The following is a 22,698-nucleotide window of genomic DNA, read 5'->3' as shown; positions in this document are numbered from 1 at the left end:
CCTCATCAGACATGTCGACACAAGCGTACCGACACACCACACACACAGGGAATGTCCTTTCTGAAGATAGTTCCCCAACAAGGCCCTTTGGAGAGACAGAGAGAGAGTATGCCAGCACACACCCCAGCGCTATAAAACCCAGGAATAACACAGTAACTTAATGTTAACCCAGTAGCTGCTGTTTATATTATGTGCCCCCCCTCTCTTTTTTACCCTCTTCTACCGTGTGTCTGCAGTGGAGAGCCTGGGGAGCTTCCTCTCAGCGGAGCTGTGGAGAAAAAATGGCGCTGGCGAGTGCTAAGGAAGAAGCCCCGCCCCCTCGGCGGCGGGCTTCTGTCCCTCTTAAATATGCAATTTTTGGCGGGGGCTCATACATATATACAGTGCCCAGCTGTATATATGTTTAACTTTTGCCAAAAGAGGTCCCAAATGCTGCCCAGGGCGCTCCCCCCGCGCCCTGCACCCTTACAGTGACCGGAGTATGTGTAGGTGTGTGGACCAATGGCGCACAGCTGCTGTGCTGTGCGTTACCTCAGTGAAGATCACGGAATCTTCTGCCGCCTATGAAGTCTTCTTTGCTTCTCATACTCACCCGGCTTCTGTCTTCTGGCTCTGCGAGGGGGGCGGCGGCACGGCTCTGGGACCGGACGGAGAGGGTGAGAACCTGCGTACCGATCCCTCTGGAGCTAATGGTGTCCAGTAGCCTAAGAAGCAGGATCTAGCTTCAGAGAGTAGGGCTGCTTCTCTCCCCTCAGTCCCTCGATGCAGGGAGTCTGTAGCCAGCAGAGCTCCCTGAAAATAAAAAACCTAACAAAATACTTTCTCTCAGCAAGCTCAGGAGAGCTCACTGAAAAGCACCCAGCTCGTCTGGGCACAGTATCAAACTGAGATCTGGAGGAGGGGCATAGAGGGAGGAGCCAGTGCACACCAGAACCTAAATTCTTTCTTAAAGTGCCCATGTCTCCTGCGGAGCCCGTCTATCCCCATGGTCCTTACGGAGTCCCCAGCATCCACTAGGACGTTCGAGAAATGTGGTTATAACTCAACAGTTATAATTTGTGAAGGACTACTATCTGTTGCTGGCTAGTTTCAAACAAACTTAATATATACGTCACAGTAGACGCTGTGACAGTGTATCAAATACATAAACCTCTTTGAGAGGTTGCTTACCAATTGCATAGAAGATTCAGAGGTGGATGTGGCTGCCCATCTGCAGCTCTATGCAAAGTCGCTACAAAGCCCCTGCCTGCTGTAAATCTTTGTGTACGAATGTGAAATGTCGAAGACGTCCACCTTAAGAGTCTACAGATGCTGTGATACTGGCTGGTGCATCTTTAAATGCCACCATCAGTCACACCATCAAAGCTTGCACCAGCCCTGTGGCAGCTGCAAATTTTTTGACTGTGGGCCTAACTCAGACCTGATCGATGGGCAGCGATTTATGTAGCCCTGCGATCAGATAGTCGCCGCTCACTGAGGGAGTGTATTTTATCTGTGCAATTATGCAAACGCATGTGTAGCAGAGCTGCACAAACTGATTTTGTGCGGTCTCTGTGCAGCCCAGGACTTACTCAGCCGCTGCGATCACTTCAGCCTGTCCGGGACCGGATTTGACGTCAGACACCCTCCCTTCCAACGCTTGGACACGCCTGTGTTTTTCCAGACACTTCCTGAAAATGGTCAGTTGCCACTCAAAAACGCCCCCTTCCTGTCAGTCACCTTGCGATCGCCGGTGCAATCGATCTTTCCGCACCATCTCGTCGCTATGCATCGATCCCGGTTGCCGAGGTCCATCGTGCGTGTGCATTGCGGTGCATACGCAGTTTGGACCTGATTGCAGGCTGTGAGAAACTGCAGCCTAGCGATCAGGTCTGAATTACCCCTTGTGTACGGTCCCAATGTGAATAGCAAACACTTTAGTGCAGGCTTAACACATTTTTGGAAATGCTAGGAGCAGGCTTACAGTTTAGGAGCCAGACTATCATCCACAACAAAAAAAAAAATATATAAAAAACTTCTACAAAAAACCACTCATGCCCCTCAGATGCCACCACGTCATCAGAAACAAATACATGCCTGTGTCAGGTACTCATTTGATAGAATACCACCAATTCACACCAGGCCACACCACAGTGCTGCCAATACAGAATATGCCACACCACAATACAGCCAAAAATGTCTCAATGCTTGTAAATTTAAATTAATGTGTATAGGACGATTCTCCAGAAAGTGAACATAAAAGTACAAAAAATAAAATGTCACTAACCAGCAATTTGTTTATATTTATTAAATCTACACATTCCAAAGTATAAGAAACTATTTTGATTTAACTCTAAGCTATATTTTAGATTTTTCATTATCATAAATAATAAAATAAAATCATTTAAAACAAACGGCAATTCTAACAAAGTTTTCACAGACCACTGGGGGTCATTCAGAGTTGTTCGCTCGTTGCAGATTTTCGCAACGGAGCGATTAAGGCGAAAATGTGCATGCGCATGGTACGCAGTACGCATGCGCTAAGTATTTTAGCTCAGAACTTAGTAGATTTACTCACGTCCGAACGAAGAATTTCCATCGTTGAAGTGATCGGAATGTGATTGACAGGAAGTGGGTGTTTCTGGGCGGAAACAGGTGGTTTTCTGAGAGTGTGCGGAAAAGCGCAGGCGTGCCAGGATAAAATGTGGGAGTGTCTGGAGAAAAGGGGGAGTGGCTGGCCGAACGCAGGGCGTTTGTGGTCAAACCAGGAACGAAACGGGCTGAGCTGATCGCAGTGTAGGAGTAAGTCTCGAGCTACTCAGAAACTGCTAAGAATTTTCTATTCGCAATTCTGCTAATCTTTCGTTCGCTATTTTGCTAAGCTAAGATACACTCCCAGAGGGCGGCGGCCTAGCGTGTGCAATGCTGCTAAAATCTGCTAGCGAGCGAACAACTTGGAATGACCCCCTCTGTTCTGTAAATTGTAACTGTTTGGAAGTACCTTCTCTTTGTTCACTCTACCCAATATGTGGTACAGGTCGAGTATCCCATATCCAAATATTCCGAAATACGGAATTTTTTGAGTGAGATAGTGAAATCTTTGTTTTCTGATGGCTCAATGGCCCTCATTCCGAGTTGTTCGCTCGGAGATTTTCATCGCATCGCAGTGAGAATTCTCTTAGTGCGCATGCGCAATGTTCGCACTGCGACTGCGCCAAGTAACTTTACTATGATGAAAGTAAGTTTACTCACGGCATTTTCATCGCTCCGACGTTCGCATTGTGATTGACAGGAAATGGGTGTTACTGGGCGGATGCACGGCGTTTTAGGGGCGTGTGGCTGGAAACGCTACCGTTTCCGGAAAAAACGCAGGAGTGGCCGGAGAAACGGTGGGAGTGCCTGGGCGAACGCTGGGTGTGTTTATGACGTCAGCCAGGAACGAAAAGCACTGAACTGATCGCACAGGCAGAGTAAGTCTGAAGCTACTCAGAAACTGCTAACTCGTTTGTAATCGCAATATTGCGCGTACGTCGGTCGCAATTTTAAGAAGCTAAGATTCACTCCCAGTAGGCGGCGGCTTAGCGTGTGTAACTCTGCTACATTCGCCTTGCGAGCGAACAACTCGGAATGAGGGCCAATGTACACAAACTTTGTTTAATACACAAAGTTATTAAACATATTGTATTAAATGACCTTCAGGCTGTGTGTATAAGGTGTATATGAAACATAATTGAACTGTGTGAATGTACACACGCTTTGTTTAATGCACAAAGGGGGTCATTCCGAGTTGTTCGCTCGGTAAATTTCATCGCATCGCAGCGATTTTCCGCTTAGTGCGCATGCGCAATGTTCGCACTGCGACTGCGCCAAGTAAATTTGCTATGAAGTTAGGAATTTTACTCACGGCTTTTTCTTCGTTCAGGCAATCGTAATGTGATTGACAGGAAGTGGGTGTTTCTGGGCGGAAACAGGCCGTTTTATGGGCGTGTGGGAAAAAACGCTACAGTTTCTGGGAAAAACGCGGGAGTGGCTGGAGAAACGGAGGAGTGTCTGGCCGAACGCTGGGTGTGTTTGTGGCGTCAAACCAGGAACGACAAGCACTGAACTGATCGCAGATGCCGAGTAAGTCTGGAGCTACTCAGAAACTGCACAGAGATGTCTTTTCGCAATATTGCGAAACTTTCGTTCGCAATTTTACTATGCTAAGATTCACTCCCAGTAGGCGTAGGCTTAGCGTGTGCAAAGCTGCTAAAAACGGCTTGCGAGCGAACAACTCGAAATGACCCCCAAAGTTATTAAAATATATTGGCTAAAATTACCTTCAGGCTGTGTGTATAAAGTGTATATGAAACATAAATGCATTCTGTGCTTAGATTTAGGTCCCATCGCCATGATATCTCATTATGGTATGCAATTATTCCAAAATACGGAAAAATTCGATATCCAAAATACTTCTGGTCCCAAGCATTTTGGATAAGGGATACTCAACCTGTATTTTCAAATTGAATATGAAATCTGCCATATAGCTTACATATGCACAGAAATATTCCCAATTAAATATGCTAAGCAGCTCCGTCCCGTGCATCACTGTGAACGGCAACATTTTCATACTGTACTAATAATATGAATCACAAAACAAAACCACCACAGATAATCTTTGTAGTCTGGATATGTAACTAAAATCCATGAACAAATTTAGATAATTGTTTTTATTTGCTCTAAAATACAGAAAAACTAAAGTGTCATGTGCATTACACAAATCAAACTAAATCTGGAAAGTAGTAATAACATCTTGCATTTGCAACTTCTGGAGGCTGTATCTTTCTTAAAAGGTTATCCTGGGTCTTTAAAAAGAAGGGTTTTTGGGGGGAAAAAAGCGCACTGGGTTTCACCCTTCAGTGGGTGAGAAGGTCAACTGAGTACCTGTATTTAGTATTCTAAGTGAAAGACCATAGTCGTCTGGGTGTCAAAAGATTGATATAACAGACCGGAGGTGATACCTAGAGTTAAATATAAGAGTAGATAATGAGGAGAGGAAAGAAAACTATTTTGTGGGGCACTCTTTATGTATAGTTAGATTTAAAACGTAACTTCTATTAGTATAAACAAAGACTTGCACAGACATACAAACAATCAACACTTAATAAAAATACAGCTGGATATGTGGGCATAATGCAAAACAGATGTCGCTATGGAAATGTGGTTATAACTCAAGTTATAATTTGTGAAGGACTACTATCTGCTGACGGCTAGTTTCAAACAAACCTAATATATAGGTGACAGTGTATCAAATACATAAACCTCTTTTAGAATTGGTGAGTAAATTGGAAAGCTTGCTTGGTAAATAAATGAAGAGAATACCGCAACAAAATATCAATAATCCCTAAAATGAGGTCAGCTGTTTTCAAAATACCACTGTTTCTGTCTTGATGCTGTTATAATCTTGGTGGTAAAACACTTAGGGGAGTATTCAATTAAGGTCGGAGTTCCGACAGGGAGGAAAGACGGCACTTTACGCAGATAATCGGAACTTTCCGACACTTCGATATTCAATTGAAGTGCCGGTCTTCCGCTCTGTCGGAAATACAGACAAGTCGAAAAACACATGAATCCATGTGTTTTTGACCCTGCCGCGGTCGAAAGCTTTCCGTTTTCGACCATTTATTTTCACCCATAAGAGAGGGCGGAAATGAATGGTTGGTATGGAAGGGGAAATTACCGAAAACGGCCCGCTATTGAATAGTGACATGTCGGAGAGGATCCGACTTCAATTGAATCTACCCCCTAATATCCTGTATTAAATGTATCAATATAATACAGCAGCACAATGGTTATCTGACAGAAATGCAGAATAATTAAATATGGTTCCTGTACCAGTCTTGTCCTCCTCTATAGATGGAAAATAGGTTAGGGTTATCAAAGCATTGACTCATAAGGTTTGTTCACAGTTAGAAGAAAAATGTTGTCCTGCGTGTAAAACACCTTATCCTCCTGTGTTGGCCATTTCCACTGTTTAGTTCTACAGTGCTGATCATTACTGAAACTTCTAATTCAGACCCAATAACCTGAGTTATCTCCCCAGAATACTGCTGTCCATTGTAAGTTACCAACAACCAGTTTCCCTTTTCAATTTCATTTTCAGTGACTTGAAACGGAAATTCATTACTGGATGAAACTGCATTTGCATACACCTATACTTCTTTACTTGGCGTGCATTTAATTCCAAGTAACTTTGATATTTCTGGAATACTTGTTGCATTTTTACAGATCTCATCATTACGTGGAATGTCTTTTTCCCCAATGTATAGGACTCTTGTGGCTGGCATCAATGACTTTACAAGTTCTGCAAAATCATAAGCAGATTGCACAATAGGGGCATTGCATAACCCTCCAACACTACTGTGCAGAAAACCGGTACAAATTCAGAAAGGGGGCATGGCCCCACAACGCTCTCATCGGAATGAATAGGATTGGGAGATGTCAAAAGCTGGTACAAAGCCCTTTTTGGCCAGTACAGACCATAAAAAAAACAGAACTGTACTGGCCAAAAAGGTAAAGTGTAAGGGTATGGCATTGGTCTTTTTGCTCATTACTGTTTGCCTCACAATTGATTTGGACCTTCCTCCTATATCGTCAACCACAGCCTTGCCATGTGAGGTGACAAAATACTTCCAGTGAAATACCTTGCTTTATTTTTCACAGAGTTATTTCAGAAATAAAATCATATCTGTTCTTAAACTCTGAAGAAGGTCCATCTGTCCAAATCACTACTTCAAACTTCTTATTTCCTTCAGAGCTTGGTTGAATAGTGTCATAAATTGTCTGGATAAAAGATCTGTTTTTTTCCTCTTTTTCTTAAGTGTTAGAACAGATTAGGAAAGTCTGACAAGTCTGGTGGCACATTACAGCGTCAGTGAATACTGTCACACTACTTCTAGACCAAAGTGCACTCTGCACTTCACTTTGAAATTCACAGTCTACCTGCATAGCAAAATCTACCTGTAAGATTCGAACATTGCGATTGATTTTGTCTTTGTGAAACTCATCTGCCTCAATGCGTCATGATGTCCCTGCAGGTTCGGGATATTCTGGTTTTCGGAATATTTCGGATAACGGAGACCCAACATGTATTATGTTTTGAACTAACCATAAAATTGCCCAAATCATTGTTCCAAAATGCAAAACATAGCCTTCAAGACTGGAAAACACGTAATAATTCACACAAGTCCCGTGCATCACAGGGTTTAAAAATTCTCAAAATTTCAGTTATTTAATTTAATTTACACCAAAGCATTCTCTGATGTATATTTAAATAGAAAATGCATTTTACAAGCATGTAACCTTCCACACTTCACAGATTTATTCATTTTATTCCGTTAATGTAGAAAATATTGTTTTCCAAGTGTCCCTTTTAAATTTGTATTAATTACTTTTAAACTGGTCTGTTAAGAAATTGTTATATGAAAACTTAATTGCTTAGTAGCAATGCCTTACCCTATCACTTAAGACCCACTAAAATCTTGGTATTTTGGAGAAGTATGTATTTGAATTTGTGTAGCTGTCCAGTGCATTACCAGGAGAATCACCCTATATGGAGACAAGGCTGCTGTCCCTTGTGTGCATGGGTTGGGATCGGAGTCACCAGTAGAATGACCTGGTTGAGTCTCACTGACAGGTACTTGCTTGAAGCTGGGCAGCTGCAGAAACACTGAGATGATGTTGAGCTCATCTGACAAGGTCCATCAAGGAGTCCTGGGAGCTAGCCCGATTCAGCAGCCCCAGCCTGCTCTGCCCCCTTGCTGTTTTTGCATGAAGTCACCTACAGTATGTGCAGCCCAGAGAGCTTCCCGACAAGCCAGCCCAAGCTGTCCATCTGGTATGGAAGAGTAACTAGCAGCATTTGGTCTGAATGACAGTCACAAAGCAGCCATCCTCTCAGCATAGCAGGTCACAGCAGTTCCTGCCTGCCTGGAAGTCTGGACTGCTGTAATCATCGGAGACCCTTCCAGGAAACCCAGCACCGTCCTCTCTACTCAGGGAGCCAGGAGTTACTACTGCAATAGCAAAATGGAGTGGCGCTAAAGCTTGGTGGAGAGCCAGGCCAAGGCGCAGATACTCTTGTTAGCAATGCAGCGCGTTCTGCGGGACTTTGCGCACATTTTGAAACCAGTAGTGTACCAGGCTATGGCTCATCCAATCACAAAATAGGGGCAGGTCCTCATTTAGCACGATTACCACTGAATGCAAAAGTCATGCAGCATGCAGTGGACAGAGTGGAGTTTTATTTCTAAATGGAACCTCACTTTCATCACTGTCAGGCCAGGGTCTCTGCAAATCCGGTTGAGCCCTGCTTTAGCAACATGCCCATAAGACAGACCATTTTTGTACATCTTAATAGCCACCGCCCAGTACTTTTCCAAGACTTTATTGATAACGTCTGTCTCAACTGCAACTGCGTCTTTGTGTGTACACACTGTGACCCATGCACCATACAAGTTTAAGAATTTTCATGTACGAGCATTAACAAAAAAAACCAAAAAAAGTGTATAATGGATATGTTTTATGCATATTTGAATCATCTCATTATGGTTGCATAAATAAAACAAGTTAGAGTACAAACATTATTATGACAGCATAACATATCACATTCATAGTTGTTGGCATGAAAGGGTCCAAGTTTTCCAACCCTGCTTATAGAAACACAGGACTTACCATGAGCGGCAGTGAAGAAGGTAAAAAGGTATACAAGCAGAAGTGTCCAGTGGTTTCTCATAGTGCTGAAAATTTCTATCATGAGAAGGGAAGAAAAAAACAAAAACTGTATTTTAGTTTTGGTTAGACAAAACTAATACGTTAGCTTTTATCCCTGTAACACAAAAGGTGCCAATTATATATTTAATGAAAATACAAAAACTAAGTGATAGTATCTAGGTAAAAGTGGAAACAGCAAGCATATTGAACGCAAGGTTATCCACAGAAGTGTGGCTCATGCAAATAACCAGCATTGCAAGGGCCATGCATACAACGCTGAACTGTCTTGGATGCAGAGTCAGGCTGGTTTACCGAGGTATTGTCAGGATCGACTACCAGTACGTGTTTTCCAGGACAATGTTTATAGAAACCCTGCTCTCTGCACTCACAATGAGAATCACTCACATCAGTGGTGTGTGAGAGAACTCGGTGCCACTAAACATTGTCCCAGCAGAAGCGGACTGGTAGCCCAACCCAGCAGTACCCAGGTGAGCCAGTCCAACTATGCTTGGATGCCTACAGTTATGATTAGAGTGGCAGTAAGGGTTACATACTAATAAACCCCTAAGGGTGTGCTTTATTAGCAGTGACATTTCGGGGACTTGCCCCTTCCTTAGACAAACCAAACATTGAGCAACAAAGTGTTAAAAAAGACAAGACAATTAGGATGACACTTACCCTCCTCACACCACAGCAGTGTGCTCTGTGAGCGGGGGTGTGAGGAGGGCAAGTGTCATCCTAATTGTCTTGTCTATTTAAACACTTTGTTGCTCACTGTTTGGTTTGTCTAAGGAAGGGGCAAGTCCCTGAAACATCACTGCTAATAAGGCACACCTTTCGGGGGTTTTATGCAATTTCAACTGGTACCCAGACTGAGTGCCGCCTTTACTACTGTGAGGATATACTGGTGGGTTTGCTACAGACCCACAGGGAAGGCACAGGAGCAAGCTACAGTATAAGTCCAGAGTGCCTGGGTCTCTAGCTACTCTAGTCAAAAAGCCCCTTGCAGTGGGTATAGTCCCTGTTAGTCGGCATGACGACTGTCTGGATTTTGAGGGGGCAGGATGCAGGCGTCAGTATTGTGACCGCCGGTCACATAAATACATCCTGAATTGTACACTTCTTGCAGTGTGCCAGTCTCTACTGGTTATCATCAAACTAAATGGATATTCCTATTACAAATCACAATTTGATAAATCATTACAAAACTGATACCGTGATGTTAACCAGGTGGCATTGTTCAGCGGACATTCACATTTAAATTGTTTTATACCTTTTCATACTGTGATTATTTAGTAACAAAACTGCAATTGTGCAATGCCCCATGGCAGCTGATCAGCATTAGGTTTGATCAATTAAGGGCAGGATATGCATTAAAATAGGTGGTTGTTAGGAGTACATTTGCAGGAGCAAGGGTAATGGCATACTGGCATTTAGCTGCCAGCTTACAGTTACATGATGCCATGCCACAAATGCACAGTTCGTAAAGTAATGCGACACATTACAGCACAAAATGAGCCTGGCACAGTTGATAAACAGAGAACTTTGCCTCATGATTAGTGTATACTACTAAGTCCAGTAAACCATACAGCAGAGGTTATCAAATGCGGTCCTCAAAGCACCTCAACAGGTTTTAAGTTTATCCATGCTTTGACCCAGGCAACATAATTAGTACCTCAATTTGATTTAACCATTTATACTGAGTCATGAATATAATTAAAACCTTGACAGTTGGGGTACCTTGAGGACCGCATTTGAGTACCTCTGCCATACAGAGTTCTCTGGGCCCAATTCAGATGTGATCGCAGCAGCAAATTTGTTAGCATGTGGACTGGGCAAGACCATGTGCACTGCAGGGGGGGGGGGCAGATATTTAACATTTGCAGAGAGAGTTAGAGTTGGGTTGGTTATTTATTTTGTTTCTGTGCAGGGTAAATAATGGCTGCTTTGTTTTTACACTGCAATTTAGATTTCAGTTTGAACACACCCCACCCAAATCTAACTCTCTCTGTACATGTTATATCTGCCCCCCTTCCTGAAGTGCACATGGTTTTGCCCAACTGCTAATTTGCTGCTGCGATCAACTCTGAATTAAGCCCATGGTATTGCCCATTAGCTAACAACTTTGCTGCTGCTATCAGATCTGAATTAGGTCCCCTGTCAGCAGCAATTTATATCTAGTACCAAAATATTGCCCACTCCCTGATCTAACAAAAGTGCCTTTTACCTAAATACTACCCACACCCTGATCTAACCAAAGTGCCTATTACCTAAATACTACCCACTCCCTGATCTAACCAAAGTGCCATTTGGTACTACGAAAGTCGAGACAATTGGGAGGTATACAAATAATGTGGATTATGCACAAAATGCTATGACAGCTGCAAGCACTATCACATCACTATAAATAGGGAAAACCATCCTCTGGACAGGCATGATTTACAGGGTTGAGCCTAATTAGGTTGACAGTCACTAGGTTGACCACAATTGAGCAATATGCCAAAGGTTAACATGGTCAGAAAGTCAACACTGGAAAAGGTTGATATGACAAATGGTCGATACAACATTTTTTCATTCTTTGGGTGTCGTTTTCACAGTAAACTGGAATCCCAATGAGTCTACTGCATCCCCTTTCTTCAGACAGGTTACTATTCCCAATTGTTGTCCATGTGGATGGTAAGCATGATAAAATATAAGAAAGGAAAAACCAAAAAAAAACAAAAATCAAAACAGTTTTGACCATACGTGTTGACCATTTGTATCTGTCAACCATAAGCACTGTTGACCTTTAATGTCAACCTAATGACCATGTCTACATTTTGTCCATGCCGACCAGTAGTGTTTGACCTAATTAAGGTCAACCAATCATCCGGAAACCCTCTGGACTTAACCCTGAGGAATGCTAGGGACCCACCAGATGAGGTCACCTGCCCATGGTAGTTGGGCCCATATTTTTAGACTCCAAGTTAAATTGCACAGGTTATTATAATTATTCTGATTACCAGTGTACTTAGTGTTTAAAGGGTGCACCTGCATTTTATATTTTTTTTTCTGTGTGGTAGCACCTCTCTCTCAGCATGGTAGCACCTCTTATAATGTTTATAATTAGGGTGTGCAGTCCAGCCCCCATAGCCTTGTTTTTTTTTTTCTTTATTAGTGCCATGACTTCTTAAAAAAAAAAAAGCCTATTATAAAGGGAATCCCACTGGGAGTATATTTGCTATCATTCGATTTTGATTTTAAAAGGGATATGGCATTCGATATCCATTCGATTTTAATTGAGCAGTGTTCTCAAATACGCGCTATAACATGTATTTTACCCCATAATTGCCGGGGGGGCTCAGAAATAAAAAAAAACGCTGGGTCCCTCAGGTGGCGCTCTGACCAAAAAGCAGCGCTGTACTGTGCCGTCAATCAGTTCTGCTCTCCAACTGCAAAGGAAGGGGAGGAGACCATGAAGCATGTGATCTCCCTCCCTTCCCTCGCCCTCCGCTCCACACGGGACCCGGATTCACTTGGAGGCTGTGGCGCCTGCCGCCTATACTTATATAGGGACCGCGCTGGTCATATGGTCATAACATAAACTGTGGTAACACCCGGCTCCCCGGGCACGACATGACAGCGTCCTAGCAGCCGCCGGGAGAGAAAGAAGCCCAGTCCTCATGGTGTCACAGCTCTCCCGGGCCTGGCGGATTACCTGATCAGCGGGGGCACCTGCTGTGTAGTGGATGATCGTCTCTCAGCGCAGCAGCTCATCTGGGCCGGAGATGGACTCACCAGCAAGTAAGTGACCCCGAGCCCTCTGCTCAATGAGGGGACGCTCCTGTCTGTCTGCTAAGAATGTTCCGTTAGACTCCTGGGAGGGACAGCAATTAAGAGATGTGGTACCGTAAGTCCCAGCATGACGTGCTAAGGGGTGTGAGGGGACCAAAAGTCCCAGCATGATGCGCCAGCAGGGATGATTGGACCATAAGTCTCATCACAACGTACCATGGGACCATAAAACCCAGCATTATATGCAGGCCTCTGTGATGTTACAATAAGTGTCAGCCTCTGGAACTTTTAGGTTCAGATGTGAAGTCATTGGTTGCCTACTAATGGGTATATGCCAATCTTCTCCCAATATAAGCCGTATAACTCCATTAATCAACTGTAATTAAGTCTTCTGTAGTAGGGTCAAGTGAAAGGGCTAGAAATAAAGGAAAACTTTTTTTATTTTGTTTAATCTCTTATCAGCTTATTCCTATGTGTACAAGTGCTCTACCTGGTCCAAAGTGTATACCGTGCTCTACCTGGTCCAAAGTGTATACCGTGCTCTATCTGACGCAATATGTATAACGTGCTCTACCTGGAGCAGTGTGTATAGGAGGTTCTACCTGGCGCAATGTGTGTATAGGAGGTTCTACCTGGCGCAATGTGTGTATAGGAGGTTCTACCTGGCGCAATGTGTGTATACGAGGTTCAACCTGGCACAGTGTGTGTATACGAGGTTCTACCTGGCACAGTGTGTATAGGAGGTTCTACCTGGCGCAGTGTGTGTAGGAGGTTCTATATGGTGTAATATGTAGAAGCGGCATTTCTGTGGTGTAATGTAAATTGGCACTAGTATGTGACCACGCCCCTTCCCCACAAACCAATGCTCCTAAATGTTTGCTGTCCAGTCTTTTTCATATAGGAGGGGGAGCACCAATTCACTTTCGGCCAAAGGGCACCAGAATGTTTAGTTACAGCTCTGGTGCAGAGTGTCCTGTATGCTACACAGTCCAGCAGCATTGTCACCCCCTCCACCCCCCGGGCAACACTTTTGTAGTGTCTAAGTCTCTGGTTTTATATTTGAATCATTAATAAGATTAATAAGAACCTTGATTCCGATGGGACCCGGAAAAGGATAGGTAGGACCCCAATTTTTAAAAGTGAGGGGTCCCTGGGACCCACTTATTGGGGGGCTCAGCGTGATCACTGTTGAGATATTTACTAAAGGCAAAATCAAATGTCAAATTGATTCTAAAACCGAATTCAACTCAACTCAAAATCGAATTTCTGAATAACATCAATGTTTTCCCATAGTTGAATATAAGATCCCCTCATTTACTAAAATTCTTTTTTTCAAATCGATTTGAAAACAAACTATAAATCAGACTTCAAATCCCCAAATGAAGTGAATCATGTTTAGGCATTCAATTTGTGCTCCTAAACACCATTCTATTAGTAGGAAATTGATTGTGATGACTTTTAAAGTACCCAAAAGCATGTGGAGCAATGTGGTACACCTACTGTACCTGCAGTATGCCAATCACTACCTGACTAAGAGAACCTAGGAGCATTAATCAGAGCAACATTATAGCTTCATGAGTTGAATACTGCCCATTTTTATACAAATAGGCATCATACCTAATCCATGAATGCACAATAGATAGCAGCATAGCACAATATAGGACTCTTTTGTCGGATGATATAATTAAACTTAAATTCATTAGTGTTGTTACTGGCTATCCTGGTTCGTGCCATGATGCCTACATCCTCAGCAAAACATCCCGGTCTTCAAAATTTGAGTTGAGACAAAATGCAAGTTGTTGAGTAAGATACCTATAAGTGTTAATGAAGCAGCTAATAGTACTTGTTATTATATTGTTCTAATCCCCCCACCCCACCCACCCACAAACAAACAAACCAGGTGATTTAGGCTATGGCTTTTGCTCCTGGCTTCACACTCCATCAACAAATTATCAAACTACTGCTGAGCCTAAGTATAGAAGAGGCACATATAGCCACCCAATCCATGACAGAATGCACCTTTGGTCTATTTAAAAAATAAAATAAAATAAGATAATTGTACATATTATTATATCATTTAGCAAAAGTATCCAATATTGTGCTCTGCCGCCGTCTATTGCATAATCACACATTAAATAAACCACTCCCCCTAGATAATGCAATAAACAGGGAGCAAGCAGAGGTTTTGTTACCAACAACTGACTATGTGAGCACAGAGAGATTATGGCTAAGTTTATTGGCAACTATTTCAGCTGTATTTTTTTTTTACTCATCAGTTAGGTTTTCATGTATAAAACGGTAAAGAAAGAGCTTCCCATTTAATTAGTATGCATGTGATAATTTTGGGCCAATAGGAAGCAATGAGGAAGTTCTGTTCGATTTTGCATTTGAAGTTTGAAGGGATTTCATAATCACAACACAAAATCTCTTGAAAACATGAATCAAAATCAAATACGATTTGAAAACCAAATGCAAAATCGATTTTTAGTAAACAATGGATTTTTTAAGGTATTTTAAAGTTTCAATAGAATCCATTTCAGTTAATTTTTTGGATTCATAGAAAATTAATCCCAAATCTTTAGTAAATTTACCCCCTGGTGGTGTTTCACATTGCTGTTTCTTGTGATATTCATTTGAGTGAGCTGAACTAATACAATAAATTCACACACACACACACTAGAGATATAGGGAGGGGGAACCAGATCAGAGAGGTACTGAATCTGCCTAGCATCAGTCAACGCTCCAAAAACTCCTCCCCTAACAAAGATCTGCTTTAGGCACGCAAATTAAGGACTTTAAACGCTTTTTTTCGCACCTACGCAGGCTGCAAGAATAAATCTGTGTGCCACGGGTAATGCGCGTCTGATCAGAGCAACAACTGAATAGCTTTGATAGAAGCCCATTACTATAGATGGCAAGCAGGAGCGTGCAAAGGAACGAATCAGCCCCTTAATGGGTAAACAACTCCAACACATTAAACAGACAATACCTCATGGTTTAATTTCCTTCATGCTTAAGACAATTCCAAAACTTCAGTTCTATGTATGTTAGAATATGTTTAGTCTATCTATAAACACACACAGATAGATAGAGATATATTCGGTGATCATGCAGAGTCCAAAAAAAAAAAAAAAGTGGGTCCCAAGGACCCCTCACTTTTAAATATTTGGGTCCTACCTGTACTTTTCTGGGTCCCATCGGAATGAAGGTTTTTATTCATCTTATTAATTATTCAAATATAAAAAAACAGACTTGATTAGGACACTACAAAGTGCTGAAAGGGGAAGGAGGGGGGTGACAATGCTGCTGGGCTGTGTAGCATACAGGACACTGCACCAGATATGTCACTAGACATTAAGGCGCCCTAAGACAGAAAGTGAATTGGTGCTCCCCTTCCTACATGCCAAAGCATGGATAGAGCACGTTATACACTTTGCGCCAGGCAGAGCACATTATACACAGGTAGAGCACCGAGACACACTGTGCCAGGTAGAGAACCGAGACACACTGCCGTAATCACTCTGACCTCCAGTCGTCATCCCCAAGACAGCGTCGCAGGAACCCACTACAGCAAGCCCATCCACCACCACACACACAGCCTGCTGCAGCCCGTGAACACATGCCGCTGGGGGCATAGGGCAGATGTGGAGCGGTACGCACCATTGCGGAGGAGGGCGCTGTGCCGGGTGAGCGGGGTCAGTCTCTTGGTGCTGGCGGCGTAGCCCAGTGTCAGCGTGTAGCGGGAAGGGGGTGGAGCTGTGTCAGGTGAGCGAGGCCAGTCTGCCAGCGCTGCAGCACAGATTCATGTGCTCTCTGCGGAGCCCAGGGTCAGCGTGTAGCGGGAAGGAGGTGGACCTGTGCGAGGTAAGCGAGGCCAGTCTGCCAGCGCTGCAGCACAGATTCATGTGCTGCCGACGGAGCCCAGGTCAGCGCACAGGGAGGAGGATTCAACGCGTGAACCGTACTAGTGTGGATATCCACAAAAGCAATGACATTGAGCCCACGGGTAGAGGAGTGAAGATCATGGCTCAGCAGCAAGGACTGCACATCGTAGTCAGGGCCGGTTCTAGCCCTTGTGGCGCCCCGGGCAAAAATAGGGACGTGGCTTCATACAGGGGCGTGGTAAGTTATGCCCTCTGTAGAGTTGTGCCCCCAATTGAGTAGCGCCGCTTACACAAAAAATAAAAATAAATTAATACTTACTATCCCCGCTCCTGATTCCCGACCGCTGCTGACGTCCGCCGGCGGCGCTCCTCGGATCTATGGGAGAGACGTCATGACGTCTCTCCCATAGCACATCATAGACACTAGAGGTCAATTATGACCCCTAGCGTCTACGTGCCAGTCTCACAATGCTGTGCGGTGCACGATGACGTCATCGCGCACCGCACATAAAAAAAGGTCCTCTCCACAAAGAGAAACTAGACGGGTAGCGTCTAGTTTCCTTCACAGCACCGGGGGGCACTGCTCAACAGTAGCGGATCTTGCCATAGCGGCGGCGCACTCCAGATGGTGGCGGCACCCCAGGCAAAAATCCTGTGTGCCCGTAGCAAGATCCGCTACTGATCGTAATGACAGAGACAAAGACCCTGGTAAGGTACAGGAATACATATTTTGCAATGTGATAAAGCCCTTGGTATGGACAAATGTTTTCCATTACCGTGTACTTTGTGTTTTTACAGTATATAATAAAATGGTGCATCTTACACCAACTATTTGCCTAGGTTATTTAACCCATTTCAAGAAACCACATATGGCACCACATATGGCTAAACAGCAAGCTGCCAAAGTAAAGAACTTTACACATAGGACCAGCATCAGATTTTGGGATAAATAGCCTGCGATCTGCAGACATCAGAGGGTATAAATGACTACTCATTTAAAACATCAGAACCCGTCACAATCCCTGCAATTCTCAGGCTATTACATTTAGCTCTTGGTGTCTCCAACACATATCTAATTTAATACAGGACTTATCAATTTGCAAACACAATTTTAGTTTAATCCATAACCAGCAACAATATATAACCATATGTAGTGTATAGTACAAAAAATTTACAGTAGGTCAGAACCTATGCAGCTACAAAAGAAACCAAAATTGTAAAAAGCAACTTTACCACAATTCAGGAGCACTGTACCAAATATACTCTAGAAAACAAACACACTCTTTAGAAGAAGAAAAAACAAAAACACATACTGTAACACAATCTATTCTCAAACTATTAAAATATACTTTAGTTAGCAGTGTAACAAACCAGGTCACTGATTCAAAATAAATAAATAAAATAAGTTATACTGTAGTAACCCAAAGCATTTCTTCTGGGTTCAAAACCTCACCTTATTCTATCTAAATCCCCACTGGCCACTTCCTATGGACCATTGTTTGGTAGCAGACAGTTTGGGCGCAACATTGTTTCTCCACGTGTCCAGTACTAGATGGCGCACAACTGAGCAATTCAATTGTTGTCAGTTAGGGTGCGAAGTGCTGTGGGGAGACATATCTCAGCTCGCAGGCCCCTGTGCTGGCAAGTTACCAAAGGTTTTCACAAATTTCAGGAGGGAAACATTCTTCAAAGGCAGAGAAGTATTAGAACTCGAGGACATACACTGAAACTGGAGGGAGGCAGGTTCAGGGGAAATTTAAGGAAAAATTACTTCACAGAAAGAGTAGTGGATAAGTGGAATAGCCTCCCATCAGAGGTGGTAGAGGCTAAGACTGTAGAGCAATTTAAACATGCTTGGGATAGGCATATGACTATCCTTACAAAGAAGTAAGGTTCAAAAAGGTTGAGATTACCTAAAGGATAAAAAGTAAAAGGGGTAGACTAGATGGGCCAAGTGGTTCTTATCTGCCGTCAAATTCTATGTTTTTATGTTTCTAAGTTGAAATATGCGAAGTGACTCGTTTGGACGCCCAAATGGCACTTTTTCGCGTCACGCCCACAGTTTTGGTCAGGTTTAGCTGTTTTATGTGGCTAAACCAAGCCTATCTGGGCGCGATCAGTGCAATAAAAAAAAAAGAAAAATATGTGAAAATAGCCACCCGATATTTAAGATGGGAGATCAGAGGCGATACACAATTAAATCACCCACTTTGGGTCAGGAGTGACACCCCCCCCCCCCCCCCCAGTGCACACAGGTTTGCCCAACTGCTAACAAATTTGCTGCTGTGATCAAACTCTGAATTACCCCCTATATTTGTTATTCTGGTGAGATTGCAGTTTTTCTGTTTGAATGCGAACACAGAATTTGTACAATAGTACACTAGATGGCGCCATTTCCCATACACACACATTATATATATATATATATATTTTATTCTTTTTTCTTTTCTAACAAAACAAGAGATACTATTAATTGCATGTGCAAAAAAAGGTACAACAGAATATCCCAAGAACATTCTTAAGAAATCTGGAAATTTAGCAGGTAGCAATTTGTGCCACTAAACGGTCTTCCTCAGGGTACGTATCTCATAGATTCTAGCCAAAAGTTTTTGTATCTTCTGATGTTCATAGATACATACTTCAGATTTTGTATCATCACTACTACCCCTTTCTCACACAGAAAAGCAAATTACCGGGTCAAGCATTTTCACCGGGTAATTTGCTGATCAACACAGGTATTTCTTCTGTGTGAAAGGGTCAACCTGAGTCTCAATTCCTGGGACTTCCACCCTGGTAAAAGCCAGGGTCGAAGTCTCAAGAATTTCGACCAAATTTGACCCTTTCACACAGAAAAAGGACCCATGTTTCTCTGTAAATTATTGGGTCTAAATGCTTGAACTGGCAATTTGCTTTTGTGTGTGTGAAACAGGGACATGCGGCACGTCACTGGTGTGAAAAGGGTAGTAATGATGCAACAAAACCTGGAGTATAGCCAGGTTGTCAACTTGTGTCAATAATATTCCGAAAACTTGTTCCACAAACTGCGTGTGACACAAAGCTAATATCACCCTCAAGTGTGCCAGTTTAAATTGCCTGGTATCTGATAATAATACCCCTGTCACATCGCACAAATAACCCGGTATCGACACGGCATATTGCCGTGTCGAAACGGGTCAGTGTGCGATGTGAAAGCTCCTTTGCTGAATTAGCGGGTCGCCTTCCCCCGGTAATTCAACCCGGTTAAAAAGAAGGGTTATTACCGGGTTGAATACCGGGTCAGGTGCAGTGTGAATGGGAGCCGTTTCGATGCGACACGGCTCCCATTCACAGCATAGGGAGAGGCGGCGCAGGAGATGAGCTCATCTCCCAGTGCCGCCTCCACCCCCGCCCCTGCTGCGCCCCCCGCTGCTATGGCAACCGACCCGGGAGAGCAAATGCCGGATCCCACCCGGTAAGGACACGTTTCTCTTACCGGGTAGGATCCGGCATTTGCGATCTGAAAGCAGCATAATTGTACCGCTATGTCAAAGAAGCTTAACAACTATAAGGGAAGGGGGTCCCACATAAGGGAGAATACAATTGTTTTATGAGGCACAATAATTAATGGTCGTCTGGCTGAGCATTTCAATTGTTTCCAGTAAGTAGTGCTTGTGGGAAAATAATAGGGGGCAAAATAGGCCATAGGGGGCGAAATAAATTGTATTGTGGGTGCCTAAACGTTATGGGCACCCACCAAAGCTATTCAATAGCCCCTGCCTTGGGTTCACATGTCACATGTGTGTATCCATTAGTACCGGGTTCAGCAGCGCAAAGTGGATAAACCTGTCTAAAGTCCTGGTTAGGTATCTCAAAGGGATCAGTATGATATACCGACGGCCAGGATGCCGGCTATCAGTATACAGACAGCAGCACAGGTTACTATTCCCAAGCGTAGTCCACGTGGATGGTAAAGTATAAAAAAAGTTGAAAAAATAAAAAAACAAAAAGCTGTGTCGACCAAACGTGTGTCAACCATTTGCATCTGTCGACCGTCAACCTAATTAAGGTTAACCTATTATCCGGATACCCCATCAGACGCAGTTAAAGGTGGCACAGCATGCCTTAATTTACACAATGGTGGCACAGGGGACCTTACTCTGCATAGGCCTGGTGGCACACCATACCATGTGAAGTGCTAGACCCTCCACCAGGTACAAAATGCTCTGCTCCTGGACTTCCCTCTTAATTTATTATTGCTGTTACCTATGTTAAACTAGTTAAAACAGGAAAAGACAATCATAATGTAAAAGGTGCATACTCCTTAAGAGAGAAGCCCAGGAGGAGAGCATTTTGTACCTGATGGACGGTCTGTCGTCCCTGTATTTGCTACCATTACCAGTCCTGCACAACTCCAACATATGACGCTGATCGCCACAATAATACGGATATACTGTAGCGATGGTTAATAGCTTTCTCTTATCTCCGCTGAAGCAGTTATTGTACTGCATACCTCCCAACATGACCCTCTCCAGGAGGGACACAATGCTCGGCTTCTGGACTTTTCTCTTAATTTATGATTGCCATCACCTGTGCTGTAACACCTTTCTTTTCCATGAACCTGTTCAAAACAGGTGATGGCAATCATACATTAAGAGAAAAGTCCAGAAGCAAAGCATGTTGTCCCTCCTGGAGAGGGTCATGTTGGGAGGTATGGTACTGTAGCATATGGCCATAACATAATGGCTCAGTGTAACCTCCCTCACTTCTACTGCGGAACACACCTGACATTCTGCAATGGACGTGGGAAGTTATCAAAACTCCATTATAAATTCACCCATTTTATAATCTAGTTCCTGACAGGCATAAAGCCTGGACTAAGCAGCGGTGAGCTCTGCCCTTACCTCGGTGTAACGCCGCTTCCGGGTTGTGTAGCCGCAGCAGCACAGGATTATACTCCAGGGAAAGTTCGCAGAAGTGAAAGCGCTGTCAGCTGCTGCTGAGAGTACACACCGTAGTCCGGGAACTCTGTGCTGCTACTGACGCGCTCCGTATGACCAATTAGCAAGGGGCGCCGCTTAGCGAGGACAAATGATTTTCAGAGTTTCATTTCTTATTAATCTTGGTCTCCCTGAACATGTCTTCACGCTGTTGACTGTGGATTTCCCCTTCCCCTTTCCTGTTATGTAATTATGTTTACCTGCAACTGGTTAGTAGGTTGAATGAGTCGCTGGACTGATAGGCAGTAAGTACAATATGTTTCATATTGCTTAGTGCAAATTATAGTTTCCTCTGAACTTTTTTTTTTTTTTAATATTTATTTGCTTGAAAAGAAGTTAATCATATAAAGCAGTTGCACAGTCAGCTCCATTTTAAAGGACAAATGACTACTAACGTTGGAAACAGAAAACAATTATTTTCTCAAGAAATATCTATTTAAGAATTTGTATGGTACCCCCTCCACACACACCTAGTTACATACCCTCCAACATTTTGCACATAAAAATCGGTACAAATTTGAAAAGGGGCGTGGTCACGGGTAAAGGGGCGTGGTCACGCCCCTTTTCCTATACTTTCAATGTAAGTTTGGAGAGCCAAAAATCGGTACAGACCTTAAAAAAAAGGTACTGTACCTATTAACAAGGTACAGTTGGAGGGTATGTAGTTACGGCCCTGCCTCCAACTGTACTTTTTTTGATCAATACAGTGCCGTTTTCTCTTACGTCCTAGAGGATGCTGGGGTCCACATTAGTGCCATGGGGTATAGGCGGGTCCACCAGGAGCCATTGGCACTTTAAGAGTTTGAGAGTGTGGGCTGGCTCCTCCCTCTATGCCCCTCCTACCAGACTCAGTTTAGAAAATGTGGCCGGAGGAGCCGGTCACAGCTAGGGGAGCTCTCCAGAGTTTTTCTAGTAAAAGTTTATTTTAGAGTTTATTATTTTACAGGGATGCTGCTTGCAACAGCCTCCCTGCTTCGTGGGACTAAGGGGGGAAGTAGTGTCCACCCTGTGGGGTCTGAGCCACTATCTCCGCTGACCGGACACAGCTCCTGCGGGCAGAGCCGGCCCTAACCAATATGATGCCCTAGGCAAGATTTTGGCTGGTGCCCCCTAGCACCACCACTGGTTCCGCCTCTGAACTTGCACCTCTTTCCCAGCACCATCACCCCTCACCCATAGCAGTCCTTATTTTGGTGTTTGTACCTCCTATATTTTAAATAGTAACAGTTCGCACATTTGGCGCACAGCCCAAAAAGGGAGGTGTTTTTGCTGGCAAGGGGCATGGCCACACAATAGTAACCCCAATTCCAATTATGCCACACAGTACTGCAACT

General features: G+C 43.6%; 1 protein-coding gene across 12 annotated transcripts in view; it reads right to left on the bottom strand.

Moving 5' to 3' along the window:
• The window catches only part of LOC135045354 (complement decay-accelerating factor-like), a 162,322-nt gene extending 140,821 nt beyond the window's left edge, over nt 1–21,501 (bottom strand). For 3 of the 12 annotated variants that reach the window (XM_063955284.1, XM_063955291.1, XM_063955296.1), the window contains exons 1-2: nt 20,724–20,863; nt 8,692–8,766 (exon numbers count right to left, since the gene is read on the bottom strand). In XM_063955284.1, the coding sequence (XP_063811354.1) occupies nt 8,692–8,766; nt 20,724–20,760 (112 nt within the window). In that variant the 5' untranslated portion in view covers nt 20,761–20,863. The other 9 variants (XM_063955297.1, XM_063955299.1, XM_063955300.1 and 6 more) reach the window with 7 other exon arrangements.
• Nucleotides 21,502–22,698: the final 1,197 nt, after the last annotated feature.

The sequence above is a fragment of the Pseudophryne corroboree genome, chromosome 2 (genome assembly GCF_028390025.1).
Source record: "Pseudophryne corroboree isolate aPseCor3 chromosome 2, aPseCor3.hap2, whole genome shotgun sequence".
NCBI classification, from domain to species: Eukaryota; Metazoa; Chordata; class Amphibia; order Anura; family Myobatrachidae; genus Pseudophryne; species Pseudophryne corroboree.
This window is presented reverse-complemented; position numbering and strand designations above follow the sequence as displayed.